Source organism: Pyricularia oryzae, chromosome 2 (genome assembly GCF_000002495.2).
Source record: "Pyricularia oryzae 70-15 chromosome 2, whole genome shotgun sequence".
NCBI lineage: Eukaryota > Fungi > Ascomycota > Sordariomycetes > Magnaporthales > Pyriculariaceae > Pyricularia > Pyricularia oryzae.
The window spans coordinates 7,333,491-7,346,661 of NC_017850.1; the positions used below are offsets into that span (position 1 = coordinate 7,333,491).

A 13,171-nucleotide genomic window follows, 5' to 3' on the forward strand; every position below is an offset into this window, starting at 1 on the left:
GTGTGCTAATACGTCAAAGATGTGAGTGATCACCTTGCCTACCTACCTAGGTAGGTAGGTACCTAAGGTAGGTACCTCCTACTTGGGTAGGCGTGAATGGTTTGATGAGAGGTGGAGGGGAACCAACCAATTTTGAGCGGGTGCGGGTCCTTCCTGCCCGTTGTACTTGGCTGCCTCAGCCACGAATGTGAGCTTTCGCGTCAGGCATGCTTATCGTCGGTCTAGATTCTGGGTAGACAGCGTCTTTGCATCCCCGCCACCAAACCGAGTCACTGGTCCTGCAGAGATCTGAGAGTTCAAGTGACCAAATACCTTGGCTACCTAACTTACTCTGCGAGGTTATTAGCCATGAAAGCGTCGGCTTGGTACTCATCCGTGATTGCTGATGATCAAACAGCCCCGTTGGACTCAAGAGACACCCGAACGCGCAAAATGGAAATGGCGCAGAGTCAATCACGCCATAAACACCGACTATCGAGAGGCTCTCATAAGCAAATTAACACCCCCAACCACGCGCTGAGCCCTTTTATGGAGTTAGGTGGCAGGAGGGAGCTGCCTTTGAGCAACTCTGCCTCAGACGCGTCGAGTCCAACGCTGGCTGGCATTCAAGAACGGTTCGACGCCAGGGAATGTGCTGCCCGGAGGACCATGGCATAAGAGATCTACAGAGCAGTTGCATCTGCCTGGAGATGTAGCCAACATTGAAACCGCGGAAATTTGAGGCTGACTTGGCAGAACTGTAATGTTGCGGCCAGCTAGGAAGATAGGAAGATATGATCATCGAGCTATCGTCTCCGACATTGTTGGTGAACTCTGCTGCATCCGTGGCTCAAGAAAACTGGGGTGAGATTCATTTTGCTATCGAGCCAGACTTAGAAGACTCTCTGGATCTACAGGACACAGCCTCTTCCGCTGTATCTTCGAGACTATTTTCGAGACTGGACTCTGACTCCTCTATGACAAGTTGAGACAGCTATCGGTGACAAGGGCTCAGTCTACGAATCTTCGATCTTCTCTTTCGAACCCCGAGGGGGGAATGGCGCAGTGGTTAAGCGCCATGGCTGTTACTTGAGTAACGTAGGTTCGAATCCTGCTCCCTCCACCTCCTCCCCGCTTACCCGTGGCAAGGATAACCCGGCTGGCTATCGACAACAACCACCCGCCTGTGCCGTCGAGCCCACACTTGTTGGGAACTTCGTCTCCATGGCTACAAACGACCGACAGCTCCGCTGTTTGGACACAGGCCCCTCTCGATGAAGAGCCGTCAACTGCCGTCAGACGAATCCTCCGTGCGCCTGAAGGCACGGGGTCGCGTCAGTGAACAAACCTGTAAGCAGGACCGGGCACGAACCCGGTCAGGCTCGATTCGCTTCTATGCCCTTGTTTTCCGCTGTGTAAATAGAGAAAATAGAAAGCGCGCCGAGATACCCCTCGGGAGGTTGCTAACGGCCGGCTAATGAGCCGGGCCGAGCCCGGCGTTAAATAATACTACTACTACTACTACTACTACTCTTTCGAACCCCGAGATGCAGATAAAGCACTAAGATTTGACGGAGCCAAGTGATGCAGTGAGACACCTCAGTCAGATACGAGCAAGAAATGGTACAGGATGTTTCGGTCCCCCCAGACGACAGCACGGGTTGACATCGAAGCAGACGTCCAAATGGTGGGTGCGGCACTGCAGGAAACAGAAGTGCATGGCGACAAAATACGCGAGAACAATGATCAAACACATGAGCCGTCACAACCGCAGGATGTCAGTTGTCCCTGTTCGTTTTTGCACGACGCCAAGTTAGACTTTGACCGAGTGAATTGCGGCGCCAAAGTATTTAACAGGGGGCGAGAATGCAACAAAGCCAGATACACACCCGTAAAAGCGGTCCCGATCAAGGAGATACTGGCGACCGATGCGAGAAAGCAACGCAGCAACCGCTTCCACCCCGGAACCATCCTGTGCTTCAGAAAAGACCGTTACGCCATGGCAGCGACTGCCACGTGGGCAGTTCTATACCTCGCAGAGACGCCATGGCTACTAACGGACTGGGATGGCAAGGAACAGCTGCAGCTGATTCAGAGGCAACAGTCGCCTGGCGGCACGTTTGCAACAATTTCGACGCTGCTATGGGATCCAGGGCGAAAGCAGCAGTACCGCAAGATGCCGCTCCCGCTGCCGACGTGGTGTTCTGGCTCAGTCCGCAACGGCACGCTCTTCGCATTGGGGATCCTACTGATTGAGCTGGGCCTCAACCAGTCCTTTGAGCAGCTCCGAGACGAGTGCATCCGCGATTCGCTAGAGGGGCAGCTGGGGATCAAAAACTTCCCTGGCCGACGCCGCGGTGGCAGATATCCTAGTCGACCAGGTGTACGAGGACGTCAGTGAGTGGTACGGCTATGCGGTGCAGAGGTGCCTCCGCTTCGAGTTCCCTGGCAGGGATGTCACCAAGTCCATTCAATTCGACCAGTTTCGCCATCAATTCTTCTTCCTGTGCGTCGTCGCACCGGTGCAGGCGACGTTTGCATTGCTAGCTTCGTCTTGTTCACTGCTGTGATGATGGATGACTGGGAGAAATCCAGGAAGGTAGACGATCCGACTCAAAAAACCACCTCTTCAGCGAAATAACGCCACTGTGAAACATGGCTAATCAGCAAATGACCCTGAAGACCCCTTGTGAAAGTTGGATGGAGGTTCCAGATTTATCGAATCTCTTGGAAATCTGCCTGGTGCTCACTTGTCAGCCTCATCCCGCCGACTTTATCCTGTGGTGTACCTTCATCTGGTACTTGTGTTCAAGTCAAAACTCGCACTCTGTGATCAGGCAAGAGCAAGAATCTTTTATCCTCTCCGACTTCAATGACCCCTATACAGCAGTTCATTCAGGCGCATACCAGCTTTTGGATTAGATTCTGCTAGGTGCCTCAGACTAGGAACGCATTCCCTGTTCTATCCAGTCCCGGGCTGTCGGAGAATAAACTTATCTTTCCGCAGAACTTCGGATGAACTTTATCGACAAATTGGTAGAGAAACCCACCTTGGACCTTTCGATATAATGCACTGCTTATTGCGCTTGGACAAGCAATCATATTTTAGGTATGACGGACTTGCCGCAGGAACTATTTTTTCGTGGGGATCTTGTAATTTGACACCATGAACAGCTCCGACGCAGTGCGCAGATTTTTTCTTTCTTTTTTGCCGCTGGACCTGCAGATACGTAGCTTTGCGTATCTCGTAATCATGTCAGTGACCAAAAGTATGAATAAAAGTAGCAAACATAAATAAAAACAACGAATGAAGTCCTGACAAACTTATCCAACATGTGAGGCAAACGCTGCGGTCATAAAAGGATAGGGGGCTTGGCATCCAGGCACAAATAAGCAGGCGGTGGAGTCCTGAAAACAAACGATCAAATGTGGATGGATCATGGATTGATCATCTCGTCCAATGTTTTTCACCAAGGGGACTCCATACGCGGCTCGGTGAGAGACAAACAGAAGCAGCCGGCTGCCGATGGGGGGGCTCTTTGGTCCATTTGTCGGGGAGTACCCGGTCACCTTGTCGCCGCCCCTTGTTGGTCCAAACAAAAGAAAAAGTCGTTCACGCAAAACAGATGCGGCTCTTCATGCTTCATACAATAAAATAGACTCATAACCTGCGCCGAGATGTCTGCCAAGTGGGAATCGGGCGACGGGCGTTTGCGTATCGGACGACGCCAAGGTACTTTGGTACGTATACTTCCAAAACTTGGTAGCTGTGCATTGTCGGCGCAGAGGCAAAGCAGAGGCAAAATATGCAATGGCTCAGTACAAGATAGCAGAAAAAATACAAAAGTCTTGGACACAAGCCAGCACGCAACATCGGATGCCGCGTAGAGACGAAAGAAAGACTGGCGTGAACGAGCCGCCATCTTCTGACAATCAACAGAATCAGGCCATGGAGAATTTTAATGGCAGGCAGGCGTGAATGGACTGAACACGTTTTGCTGACTTGCCCAAAACTGGCAGCGAGTCGGGGGCCGTTCACCATCAGCCTCCATTGCTGCTAGCAACGATCCAAAATAGACAAGCCGTCCTAACCGGATGTCGAAGCTGTCGTATTTATTTCTATTTGCCCAATCGGTTCGCACTAAGCCTTGGCAAGTTAGGTTCCCAAGTTTTGCTCGCTCGCAAATCCTCGCTGTTCGGGAAGTGGAAGGGACACAGACCCAAAGGGACGGGTTGGTCGATTTTCCTCAGGCAATCTACGGTAATGGTGGGCGCGCTATCGACGGGACAAGGCTTCCATTTGGTTCCAAACCAAACCCTTGCTGACTTGAGATTTTAGCCGCGAAAGAAAAGAAACAGTTTAAACCAGAACAAAAAAAGAACAAGATGCGCTAGGCTGACTGTTGCAAGAACCACAAGGATACCTAGAGCAGAGCTAGACAACGCTAAAATGGGCAGGCTCGGCAGGGCAACGCGTGGCAACACCGTTCCCAGTAGAAAGGCAGAGACACAGGAAGAGACAAAGGCTCAACTTTGGTGGATGTCTGGAAAAAAGGAAAAAAAAAGGAGAATGTCGACGACAAGATTGGACGGCTGTACCAGAAACATCAGCAAACTTGTTTCGCACGTCCGGGAAAATCAGGGGAAAATAATTAGAGGGATTTATACAGGGATCGTCGAGACAACCAAATCACGGGAATCGTGGTACCGCGCAAACTTACTTTTTACTCTCACCAATCCTCCGTCCAAAATTTCCATTTTTGTAACATAATTCTCTTGCTTCTTTGTTTATTGATTCTGTCTAGGGGTCACCCAATGAAAAAAAGGATGCAACGCAACATCAACGCACAACGGACCTTTCTTTTTTTCCTTTTCCTTTTGAGGCTCCCCCACAAAGGGAGGTAGGTGTGAGATAAAAAAGATAAGATTTTCGGCGCCAACGACTAGACGAAATGCAAAGCGCACGTACGTGCAGAGAGGATAACAGAAGAGGGCTCGAGCTGGCAGACGTTCCTTTTTGCTCGGCAGTCCGCGCTTTTTCGTTCCAGAGCGACATGTCCAGAAACATGGAGGAAACGGGACGTTTTAATAAGGGAAAATTAAATAAAATAGAAACATAAAAAGAAAAATCACGGACGCTACAGGAAAGCTGACTTTGAAAAGGCCGATAGGGTCCCCCCCCCCCCCCCCCACTCAAAGTCATGTTGAAGTTTACGCCCCCCCCTCCTTTCCCTCCGGACCGCTTCATGTATGTTTCTGCGACTTGAGCTATACTCTATTTTGTCTTTTTTTAATCTTTATTTCTTTTCTTTTTTGGTTTCCGAATAATACCCCCATGCACCGCAGCTCCGAAAAAGATCTCGGGATTTCCCTTGCAGATTTTCAGGACGATTGATTTGCCAAGAAGCAAGGACCAAAGAGGGTGACGCACTCTTCGGGGGAATCGGTTTTTTTCTTGTTGGAGGCAAAATTGACTAGGAAGGAAGAAAAATAAAACAAGGAACAGGATGGAGTCACAATATCCCAGTCGGGGATCCTTGCTTCCCCCGACGAATAGCACCGCTGCGGAGGAGAGTTCGTCAGAAGAGAAATGCTTGAAAAGGGAACAGGACCTTTCCTCGCCAAGTAAAGCGTTCGACCGCCATCTGGATCTCGAAACAAGATCGCCACCCATCGTGCAAGGCATAACGCCGTCGAGTGACACCTACCAGGACTCCATCATTGCAGTAGAGGACCGGGATCTACAAACACAACAACAGCAGCAGCAGCAGCAGCAGCAGCAGCAGCAAGGAACAGAACCACCATACCAACAACCAGAAACGCCATATCGCCGCCGAGATATCGTCGAGCAGGCCCGTAGCACGGCTGTCCCGACGAGACCTCGGGAGGCCGACAGCCAAAACAGCCCACCACCTCAGCTGGTCTACGTGATCCGCAGACAGTTCGACAACGAAACCAGTGACGCCACCACATCGACCACCAGCAGTAGTAGCAGCAGCACCAGCACCACCACCAGCGAGCGTACTACCACCAGCGACCGCACCACCACCACAAGCAGCAGTCGCAGCAGCAGGACAACCAACCGATCGAGCAGCCGCTCGAGCACATCGATATCAATCCTGCCGCTCACCAGCTCGTCTGCGTCACTGACCAAACCTCCCAGCACCCTGTCGACCTCGATTACCGCCTCGCCAAACGTCACGCTGTCTCTCCTACCACCGGCCGGGGGCGGCAACTCCACGGGCTCCGGCCCCACCACCACCGTGACCATCATCACGGGCCCGCCGCCATCCAATGCGCCATCCGCCGCCACCAGCAGCGACGAGCGCATGTCGGCCAACCTGGTGCTCGTCGTGACCTTTTGCGCCGTCTTTGGCGCCGTCATGCTGATCGGCACGGGGATCTTCCTCTGGAAGCGGGCGCGCAGGCGAAGGGACCACATCAACGGCTCCCCGATCAAAGGCGGCGGCATCGGCGGCAAGGGTCTGGGCGGCGGCGGGAAGCGCGGGAAGCGCAGCAAGTACGACGGGCCCACGGGCTCGCTGTACGGCGACGGCCCCTACGCCACGGCGGCGGGGGAGATGGAGAACGGGCCCGTGTGGGGGGTCACGCCGCCCTGGGCCGTGGCCGATCTGCCGCTCACCCCGCCCAACATCGTGCTGCCGCCCGACCCCAACCGGCGCATGACCCTGCCGGGCACCATGTCCAGGACGCTGCCCAAGATCGTGGCGCAGCGGGCCAGCCCCACGACGGAAAGCAGATCGAGCAACTACCCACCGTCGAGGAGCGGGAGCAGCGCGTACAGTCCGCCCAGGGGGAGGAGTCCAAGGGATGAGGGGTACGATCCCAGCAATGTGATATGAAATTGACAGAAAAGCGCAAACAGAAACAGATCAAAGACAGCGGGATCTTGCCCCTTGTTGATATTTTTTTCAGATTGTTTATTTTCGAGGTTTCTGTACTTGTGACGATTGTTGGGAGTTTTGGAGTTCTTCAGGGTTGGAGCATCATACGGGAATTTGGGCGCTGTTCGGGGTTTACTTGGGATCAATCACTTTCTAGTAAATAATTGACTGACTTTATTGATTTAATCCATCGTCCACAAACATACCAGAGATTCAGCGCGGATACCAAATAATCATGGCAGGCTAGGTACCTAGGTAGGTGACCGAAACCGCATTCACAGGCAGACAGTGCTGCAAATTGCAGTGATGGCCACTTACGAGATGCAAGCCAGCAAACAGCAAACCAGGTGTGCGCCTCTTGTGCGACGATGAAAGTCGTCAAGAATGCACAAAAGTCCACCCCAGGAAAGATTCCAAAAACAGGAAAGCGGGGCATCTCTCGCGTGGGGTCGCATCCAGCTGTTTGTTTATCGAGGAGGTACTTGCATAGGTACCTACCTACCCAGGTAGGCAGGCGCGCTTGATATGAGTGATCACAGACGTCGGCAGAATCCTAGGTGCTGTTTGACCTCTCGCACAAACCCGAAGTACTCGAATTACTTTTCGACCTTTGGCCGCTCTATCTTCTTCCGGCAATCAAGCTTTCCTGGTGCATCCAGGGCTGCTTCCATATTCCATGATCTTCGTTGATTCTCTGCGCTTCTGCTGATTTAACATTAAATCAAACTGAACAGTTCTTGGGATTCTATCCAGCTTTCCGTCTTGACAGTCATCCCTCTCGTTCTGCCCGTGCATTCTCAGATCACCATCATCTTCAACCACCATGATCTCTCCAGAACTCAAGGGCATTGAGGTGCAGGTCCTCGTCTCTGGCCAGCCTGCAATAGAGTGAGCTTTCTTTTGTCTCTCTTAGATCACGAAATTCAAATATCTTACTTGGAAACTCTCGACCTTCCGCCGGCAGGTGAGATGCTGACTTTAAGCTTCACAGGTATCATGTCGAAGCTGCAGACATGGAGTCGACCAAGGAGGAACTTGACCCTCTCGGTGACAAACTCCACATTGTCAGATACATCGAGGCCAAATCGGGCGAGCCGTTTGCCGTAAGGGTGGTGCGCACACCCGACTTTGTTAGGAAGAGTCATCATATCGCCTGCGATATACACACTACCAAAGATAACTATGCGGTGTTCTCTGAAACCAGTAGAGGGGGACCGCTGGAGAACACTTGGGATCAAGTCACTAGTTGTCATGCAGTCATCAACTCGGACGGACAGCTTATCACGCAAAAGTGGCATTTTGCTAGTTTGGAAGTCGGTCCGTCAAGCCCATTTGTTGGCATTATGTTTGGTCAATCATGCCTTGTCTTTATGTTCCGCGTCTAATACTTTTCAACTTTCTGACCAGATACCGATGATCAAGACTTATCGGCTGAGGAGATGGAGAAGCATTTGGAGCAAGTGAAAAGCCTTGCCAGCATTACAGTAAAACTGTATCACATGAAAAAAGCCGGAGGAGGATACTTCAGGAGCGTAGTCGAGTTCACGAGGAATCCAACAAAATTCCCGAGAAAGCCCTCAAAGGCAAGGCTTTGGGACTCACAGCAAGGTACGTGGTTAAGTGAGCGGATGACCAAGTACTCTATTTACGTTAGACTGCCTGCTGATAGTAACACGGAGTCAAATCAGTTACAACAACACAATCAAGGAGAATTTCCCCACCCGCACCAGAGAAGTCCGCGTATACAATGATTGTCGCGAGCGGCCTTTCGCGGTGTTCGAATTTCGCTATAGGACTAGAGGTCTGTCTCATTGATCATTTCAACTTGTGATAGTATCTGCTGATGACTAACTTTTGTTTTGTTTCCAATCCAGAAAACCTATACCAGGAGGGAATTCTGGAGCGACCCGTCGAAAGTGAAGACAAGAAGGCCATTGTAAGGGGCATCAAGCGAGAGACTGATAATGGAGGCGACTTAGAAGAGAGGCCAGAACGGGCGTACAAGGAGCGCCGCCTGCGTGGCGGTCGCTTTGAGGTTGACTTGACACTGTCCGACTCGGACTAGTTAGGAGCAGTCTCCAGTCTGCGGTTTGACGCCGCTCTTGGTATTGCACCTTGCCACTGCGATGATTGAGTTTGCGATCTTTTTCTTCTTTTCCTTGTCAGTCACAGGCTGGGGCAAACAGCAAGATAGGACATATCTTCTGGTATGATATGGAGGAACTTGAGACAATGAGAGGATAGATTGCCGCGCATCGGGGATACCTTGAATGTAGCAGAGAAAACCTTTGCCATCCACCAAAGATCGGTCACTGTTATACACCGGTTGTGAGGACTGAAAAAGGTTACAGACGCGAGAACTCCAGGAAAAAACTCCGCCGGTCTTTCCATGGGTAACATGGCTCCTTGCGGCATGTTATTAATAACCAGGGAGGGTGCTTGCCTTAATATAGTCGGTGATGGTAGCTGAAGCTTTGAGCTATGGACACATGCCATGACCCCATCGATTTGTGAAAGCTTTGTACGGAAGAGAAAAAGTAGCTGGCTACAAAGGTACCGGGCCTTCGCTTTGGCCTTATCTAGTCCATGGATCTGCCAGGGGCATAGCCCCTAGCTAATGCAACTATTATTATTAACGTTGCGTACCCCCTGTTCGGCACCCCCCCTGTTCGGCACCCAAAAATAACAACACTTTTATTTTTATCCTCCAACTTCTATTATAAATATCTCGATGAATCTGTCACTTTTGGATTTACTTTTTTCTGATTTTAATTCTCCATTTTCCAATGAAGCAATATACTGAAAAACAGCTTATATCTGCAATTAACGACGTCAATAATGGCAATCCAATTGCAAAAACCTCCCGAAAATGGGGAATACCTAGGTCTACACTTCAAAGTCGACTTAAAGGTTCTCAACCTTATAAAAAAGCACAAAGCCCTTTTCAAAGGCTTTCCACGGAACAGGAAAAGCATTTGGCTGATTGGGTACTTACCCAAACAGCTTTAGGGCTTCCGCCAACGCATCAAGAATTACGCTTTTTTGCCGAACGAATTCTTCAAGCCGCCGGAGAGACAAAAGGCCTTGGAAAACGTTGGATAACTCGTTTTTTGGCTCGTTATCCAATCCTTAAAACCCAAAGGCCCCGTCGAATAGATAACGCCCGGGTTAATGGCGCTACTACGGAGGTAATTAAATCTTGGTGGCTTTATATTACGAACCCGGTTATTAACGCTATTAAACCGGAAAACCGTTGGAATATGGACGAAACCGGTATAATGGAAGGCAAAGGATCTAATGGCCTAGTATTAGGGCTTAACGGGATCCGGCCGTTGCAACGAAAAGAGCCCGGAACGCGTGGTTGGACGACTATAATCGAATGTATATCGGCTACGGGCGTTGCCCTCCCTCCCCTCGTTATATTTAAGGGAAAAAACGCACAACAACAATGGTTTCCCACGGATTTAAGCCCTTTCGATAATTGGCAATTTCATGCAACCGAAAACGGGTGGACAAATAACCAAACGGCTATCGAATGGTTAAAAAAGGTGTTTATTCCGTATACCCAACCTTTAACCCCTGAAAAGCGGTTATTAGTTTTGGATGGCCATGGATCACATATAACGGACGAATTTATGCTTCTTTGCTTGCAAAATAATATTCAACTCCTATATTTACCCCCTCATTCGTCACACGTTCTTCAACCATTGGATCTATCGGTTTTTGGGCCGTTAAAAGAAGCTTATCGACGTCAACTTGGATTTGTTAGCCAATTTTGCTGTTCAACAGTTATTGGAAAACGAAATTTCCTACTTTGTTATCGAAAGGCCAGATTAAAAGCATTTATAGCAAAAACCATTCAATCTGGTTGGCGTACAACGGGGTTATGGCCGGTAAACTTGGTTAAACCACTTTTAAGCCCTTTTTTGTTAGAAAATAGCAACGCCAACGTTATAAAAGATAAAAACAACGGTTTGCAAAGGGATAAAACACCGGAAAGCCCAGCCCAAAAAATTAACGACCCGTCTTTACTTATTTGGAAAACCCCTAAAACGACCCGAGATATCCGACTTCAACTGCAAAAACTTTCCCAATCCAACAAAACCAACGCTACTTCACGTCTTTTATTTGCAAAAGTCCAAAAAAGCTTCGAAGCCAAAGATACCCTTTTGGCTAGCGCCCAGCAAAAAATCAGCTTATTGGAAGCACAACTGGAGGCAATACGGCCGGTTAAAAGGAGGAGGGTGGTTCCGGATCCAAACGAGCTTTTGGTTAACAAACAGAACATTATTGGATTGCAGGAAAATGATATAGAAAATTTGGAACCTTTAGCTGATGAAGAAGAGGTTAATGAACCGGAGAAGCGTGAAAACGATTGTATTTTTGTCCGTTGATAATTTTATATTTAAATCAGTTTATAAAAGTAGGCATTTCGTTGTTAGATTTTCAGGGTGCCGAACAGGGGGGGTGCCGAACAGGGGGTACGCAACGTTATGACGTACCATCACAATGGACCTATTATTATGTTCAAATCTCAACACGACACATGGAACCCTTGTTTCGCATGTATGAGACTGCCCTGCGAAAGTAACGGGCATATAGCCGATGACCAGAGCCATTGAAGAGTCCTGGGATTTTTTTTTGGATTATCCCCGGGTCTTTAGATGATGAGGTAACTTGATTACACGTTCGATGTATGCGATATTGCTACGGCAGGTAGGTATGTGCCAAAGTGATGGTTAGCGTAGCTTAAAGTGGATTTTTAGTGAAAAGCTACGGGGATCTTGTAAGGGGTAATAAAAGCGATTCGGTGGAGACAGGGACGAAATTATAATGACTTTAATCGAACGTCGCGAATCACCTCGGGATCATGGAATTCACTTCATTAGCTCTGAGGTAGTTATCGCGTGGTACCGCGCAGCCCAGATAGTTAAAATAACAAAGCGCGCGCAGAGAAAACCATTGGCAACTCGGACACAAACTATTAATTTCTGACCGTTGCGTTCACAAACGTTAGAAAGAACTCGGCAGACAGGCGATATTCAAGATCGATGTTTTATTTCTAGTGACACAAAGTCAGCTCTCGCTAGGTTTCCTCCCTATAATGCAGACCTGGTCTAGGGTGTGATAGACCCCCGCATCGATCTCCCCCATGGCCCCGCCCCGCAACCTCTCGATCCGCTCCTTGGTCCACCCGCTGCCCTCGACCGTCACCAGCTCCTCCAAACACCCCAGAAAACACTCCATGATATTCCTGGTACCCTTGTCCCTGAACCCAAGCCCCGGGTCCTGCAGTTTGTCCGTCGAAAAGACATCCTCGTGCACGTCGACCAGCCCCGCATCCCGAAAGACGTCTGGCCTGCGCACGTTGCAAGACTCGCGCATCATGAGCCCGATGACGGGGCCATTGATGCCAGCAAGACCGGGGCGAAAGGGGTCCAGACCGTCGTATATCTCTTGGCAGGCGACGCGCGAGGTCCCCGGCGCAGAGTTGTACAGGGCGAAGTTGCAGCTGTCGGTCCACTGCAGCCAGCCGCCCGGCCGGAGCAGCGTGGTCAGATTTGCGACGGCGCGGGCCCAGTCGGCGCGGGTGCTGGCGCTGCTGACGAATCGGACCGCGACGAGGTCGTAGGTCCCCAGCTCGGCGGCTGGGAAGGGGGCGTACATGTCCTGGATCTTGAAGGATACGTTGGCTGGCCAGGCACTGGACGGGGGGAAGCCGGAGGGGGTTTTGTCGTATGCGGTGAGCTGGCATGTTGACGGCAGAGAGCGAGCAACGTCGAGGAGCCATATTCCCGTACCGGCGCCGACGTCGGCGACTTTGAGTGTGGGTGACGTCACGGGGATGTTTGGATGGATGAGGAAGCCCAGGATTTTGGTCGTGGTTTCGTGTTGCTCATCCAGTCTTTTTTGGGGTGGCACAACAGTTAGGATTGGGATCTGGGCTGATGCTGGAGTGGAGTACGTTGGCGCCTACCTCTCTGGAATTTCCTCCATGGAATCTAGAGGATCAGTACCACGTGCCCTTGGCTCTTCCATTGTGTTGTTGGTCATTGTCCACGGTAGGACGATTAGGAAGGAATGCGCAACAGGGCTCGGCCTGATTTGATGCGAGTCTTGCAAAGACCAAAAAGATGGGCTGCTTTCTCGTTGGGCTATTTTTTTTTCATTAACGCGCCAGCCGCAGACAAAAAAAAGAGAGAGCGCAGCTTGGCAGGTTGATATCGAAAGGCAACCCGTTGACAGCAGTGCGGGGTAATCGGGCGTGTAAGTAGCCCCAGGCAGAG

General features: G+C 50.4%; 4 protein-coding genes and 1 pseudogene across 5 annotated transcripts; 4 read left to right on the top strand and 1 right to left on the bottom strand.

The window, feature by feature from the left end:
- The first annotated feature begins 1,030 nt into the window (after positions 1-1,030).
- Positions 1,031-1,102, top strand: MGG_20035 (annotated as a pseudogene). Its single transcript has one exon. The product of its transcript is annotated as a tRNA-OTHER (tRNA).
- Positions 1,103-1,663: 561 nt separating this feature from the next.
- On the top strand, positions 1,664-2,549 carry MGG_07344 (uncharacterized protein; the record flags this gene model as incomplete). Its single annotated transcript, XM_003715535.1, has 2 exons — positions 1,664-2,274; positions 2,378-2,549. 2 exons carry the CDS (start codon positions 1,664-1,666, stop codon positions 2,547-2,549), a joined length of 783 nt encoding a protein of 260 aa, XP_003715583.1.
- Positions 2,550-5,486: 2,937 nt separating this feature from the next.
- Positions 5,487-6,842, top strand: MGG_12410 (uncharacterized protein; the record flags this gene model as incomplete). The annotated part of the gene is made up of 1 exon (XM_003715536.1): positions 5,487-6,842. The coding sequence occupies one exon, from the start codon at positions 5,487-5,489 to the stop codon at positions 6,840-6,842; it is 1,356 nt and encodes a 451-aa protein (XP_003715584.1).
- An 865-nt stretch (positions 6,843-7,707) lies between these two features.
- MGG_07345 (uncharacterized protein) lies at positions 7,708-8,949 on the top strand (the record flags this gene model as incomplete). Its single annotated transcript, XM_003715537.1, has 5 exons — positions 7,708-7,772; positions 7,876-8,201; positions 8,292-8,492; positions 8,554-8,685; positions 8,759-8,949. 5 exons carry the CDS (start codon positions 7,708-7,710, stop codon positions 8,947-8,949), a joined length of 915 nt encoding a protein of 304 aa, XP_003715585.1.
- Positions 8,950-11,915: 2,966 nt separating this feature from the next.
- On the bottom strand, positions 11,916-13,094 carry MGG_07346 (uncharacterized protein). Its single transcript, XM_003715538.1, has 2 exons — positions 12,862-13,094; positions 11,916-12,789 (listed from the first exon to the last, which is right to left on the bottom strand). Exons 1-2 carry the CDS (start codon positions 12,936-12,938, stop codon positions 11,961-11,963), a joined length of 906 nt encoding a protein of 301 aa, XP_003715586.1. The 5' UTR covers positions 12,939-13,094; the 3' UTR covers positions 11,916-11,960.
- Between the last annotated feature and the right edge of the window lie 77 nt (positions 13,095-13,171).

What these genes read in the sequence shown, in the direction of transcription:
- MGG_07346 (XM_003715538.1), bottom strand. Translation starts at nt 12,938, where the DNA reads ATGACCAACAACACAATGGAAGAGCCAAGGGCACGTGGTACTGATCCT. An exon ending in ATGGAGGAAATTCCAGAGAG is followed by an intron (nt 12,790 to 12,861) that starts GTAGGCGCCAAC and finishes ACCCCAAAAAAG; the next exon opens with ACTGGATGAGCAACACGAAA.